Genomic DNA, 3,307 nt, shown 5'->3' with positions numbered 1-3,307 from the left:
CTACGTCATTAGTGTTGGATGATCAAAGTATATACTTTAGATTATTATTAGATTCTTCTTCTTTTCTTTATTTAACGTATTATTATTATTATTATTATTATTATTATTGGATGTCCTGTGTGTATAGATCTCTACATGAACAACGGTAAAGATCTTTCCTGTTCTAGTTGTTGTTAACCACAACATCAGAACAGCACGGATAGACCGTGAGTGGGAGCAGCCTTGTGAAGGCATGACTCACATCAGACTGACGTTACACGGGAATTACCATGCCCACCCCTTCTGGTGTACTTTCCAATAATATTACATTATATTCATGTTGTTCAGAGTTTACTTTATTTGTTTTTAGTTCACAAGAAATAACCAGGCCTTTCTGGAGGCCATTGAGATTTTTTAAAATCAACATTAACATTTAATATGAGTCGGTAACATTCACGAAAAACAAATGTCAAGTCGGTTTGAGTTCAATTATTTACATTCCTTATTGTTAGACATAAACCACAACACTTTCCATAGTTACACGGCACAATGTGTACAAAAATATACATATAATCAAACTTTGATATTAAATGACAAAATGTACAATTCATTAAATCGTCCTTGTATTGACAATGTACAAAAATAACGTGTGAAACGAGGCACAACAGGGGGAAATACAATCAATGAACATGTTAAAATGGACACATTTTTGTCTAGTAAATCATTTAAAACACCTTTCCTTCTAAATTATTGCAAACATAACGTTCTTTCCATGCAGCGTTGTGTATATTGTAGCCTATTGGCGCGTCAGTGTAAATGTGCTTGATATTAATCCTCAACATGTTTCTTCCCGATACGTGAAGAGAATATAGGCAGCCACGTGTTAAAAGTATTGTCTATTAACTTGACTGACTTCAGTAGCCTATGCAAACAAAGTGCGTTTCTCTCAGCCACCAAACTAAGAGGATACATCGTGGGAACGTTTGGAGCGCACCGGAATGATGCTGTTGCATGTAAAGTTCGTTCCATATTATGTTTTGAACTTGCAGCTTCCAAACAATTAAAACTCAATCTCTATTGTCTTTAGTTCGTCAAGGTTTCTAAATATGTATTCCATTAACCTGTTGGCTATAGTGTGTTCTATACCGCCCGCGAGGGGCATCCCGCCAGCTGTCCCGTGCTGGAGGAGCAGACTCCGCTAGATGCGCTTATAGAACCGGTACCGGAGCGATCAGAGTTCGTGTTGTTTGATGGCGCAGTGGATGATTTTCTCTCTTTCTGTCTGAGATGAATCTTGGTGTGTCTTTTGCGCTCGTCGCTCCTCGCGAACTTACGGCCACAGAAATCACAGGCGAAGGGCTTCTCTCCGGTGTGCGTGCGGATGTGCGTGGTGAGGTGGTCGCTGCGGCTAAAGTTCCTCATGCAGATCCGGCACTGGAACGGTTTGTGTCCCGTGTGGATCCGGATGTGTCTGGTCAGCTCGTCAGACCGAGAGAACCGCCGGTCGCAGCCTTCCGCTGGGCAGGGGTACGGCCGCTCATGGACCGGGGTCTTGCTCGGCCTGTTGGGATATTTTCTGGGCCGCAGGATGGGTCTCAGGGGGAGGTTCTGGGGGCTGTACGCGGTGGGGAGTCTGGGTCCATCCGAGACCGGCCCACCTAATGTAAAGTTCCTAATAGTGTTCAGGGGAGTCAGAGGTGGGGGTACTCTAAAGGAGTCCAGTGGGCAGGGGAAGGGCTTGCGGTCAGGCATGGCCTGCATGTCCCTCTGACAGGTCGGCGGGAAGAACCCAGCATAGTCTGGGATGATGGGGAAGAGACCCGAGTCTGTGTTGGGCTTAGGGGAGGAGTAGGACGGCGGCGGGTAAGAGATACCGGGCCCGGTGGAGAGGAAGGCCGACGGGTCCTGGTAGACCTCCCCACAGCCGTAGGGAGGCGGGGAAGAGTAGAGGTGGTGCTCCATGTCGGCCTGGTTCTGGGCCATGGTGCAGCTGAGCGTGGAGGAGAAATGTCCGGGAGAGCCGGAGGACGCCGGGGAGGAGGAGGCGGAAGATGGCTGGGTCATGCCCAGGATCCCCGCACTCACAATGTTGATGACGCCCTCGGGGTTCCAGTTACCGGGATACTGAGAGTCGATGGAGAACTTTCCCATGTAGGTGAAGGTCTGGTTCCGATGGCCAGGTGGCTGGGAGAAGCTAGAGTAAGACAGGTCGAGAGAGCGTTTCTCTAAGCTCATATCGCCACTCATCAAGCCATCTGGAAGATAAGAAGAGACATCTTAGCAGATAATCACGAAACAAACAAATCAGAGAGCTTTAAAAAAAACAAAACATGCTGCAGGTCCGTTCTCGTGCGCACAGTGTTTGGTGCGTGCTGCGCGCTCGCATCCTTTACCCACCGGTCATTCATTCAACTTTTCAAAGGGGTGCCGTTTTACTTTCATGCAAACTTTTTTGGGGAAAAGTGCGTAACTCTAGCCATGCGCTTCTAAAACATTTTTTTAATTATTACCATTGATACAAATATCCAGACATACATTTGTCCCACAACCATTCATTCAAAAACATTTCCAAAATCTCTTGACCAAGATGAAACAATTCAATATCAAACAGTGTGCATAATATTATAATCTATACGTAGTAGCCGATGTGTTTCCTCTCCAATAACCAACACAGCACATGTTGCATTCTCTAAAGGTCCCCATGATATCAAAACATCACCCTGTATAGTCCACGCTTACCTGGAGCTCCGCTAAGATGGTCGTGGTAGTGGCCTCCTAAATCAGCGTTAGGAAAGATAGCCACCCCGGGCGGCAGACTGTCATGATCCACAGAGTAGATGGAATCAGGGACAGGATGGACATACCCACCCAGAGAGACCGGGACTTTCTCTAAAGTTTTAGCCGTCATCATTTAACTAACGGCTTCTCGCTGTTTCCAGGGTTAAAACGGTATTTTAAACCGGCTGGTGAGCGTATGAGTATGTGTGGCCTTACTGTCCTATCCTACACTGAAACATCTGATAACCTGTCCGGAGAAGTTAACACAATCTGGAGCGTGTGTTGATACCACCTCTATAGTCTACTCTACTCTCTCCAGATCATCAGGCTGTTTAGTGAATGACGGATCCTAGCAGCACGAGTAGCAGTAGTATGTATTTATCAGTGGGGCAGTGAATGCGCCACTACGTCACTGCCCATACAAGGGTCGTTTGGTTCGAGAGAGGAGGCGCTGGGGGATCCTATTGGCCCCGGGCTGTCAATGGAGAACCCACAAGTGAAAGTTCTCCAATATAAAGCGATAGAATGTGTTTGTTTTTTCTCCATGCAG

At 46.5% G+C, this 3,307-nt stretch overlaps 1 protein-coding gene across 1 annotated transcript; it reads right to left on the bottom strand.

Moving 5' to 3' along the window:
* Positions 1-319: 319 nt before the first annotated feature.
* Positions 320-3,098, bottom strand: LOC139381511 (early growth response protein 2b-like). The gene is made up of 2 exons (XM_071125117.1): positions 2,719-3,098; positions 320-2,234 (listed from the first exon to the last, which is right to left on the bottom strand). The coding sequence occupies exons 1-2, from the start codon at positions 2,888-2,890 to the stop codon at positions 1,120-1,122; spliced, it is 1,287 nt and encodes a 428-aa protein (XP_070981218.1). The 5' UTR covers positions 2,891-3,098; the 3' UTR covers positions 320-1,119.
* Between the last annotated feature and the right edge of the window lie 209 nt (positions 3,099-3,307).

This window comes from Oncorhynchus clarkii, chromosome 23 (assembly GCF_045791955.1).
Source record: "Oncorhynchus clarkii lewisi isolate Uvic-CL-2024 chromosome 23, UVic_Ocla_1.0, whole genome shotgun sequence".
Taxonomy (NCBI): domain Eukaryota; kingdom Metazoa; phylum Chordata; class Actinopteri; order Salmoniformes; family Salmonidae; genus Oncorhynchus; species Oncorhynchus clarkii.
This window is presented reverse-complemented; position numbering and strand designations above follow the sequence as displayed.

What these genes read in the sequence shown, in the direction of transcription:
- LOC139381511 (XM_071125117.1), bottom strand. Translation starts at nt 2,890, where the DNA reads ATGATGACGGCTAAAACTTTAGAGAAAGTCCCGGTCTCTCTGGGTGGG. An exon ending in CCATCTTAGCGGAGCTCCAG is followed by an intron (nt 2,235 to 2,718) that starts GTAAGCGTGGAC and finishes CTTATCTTCCAG; the next exon opens with ATGGCTTGATGAGTGGCGAT.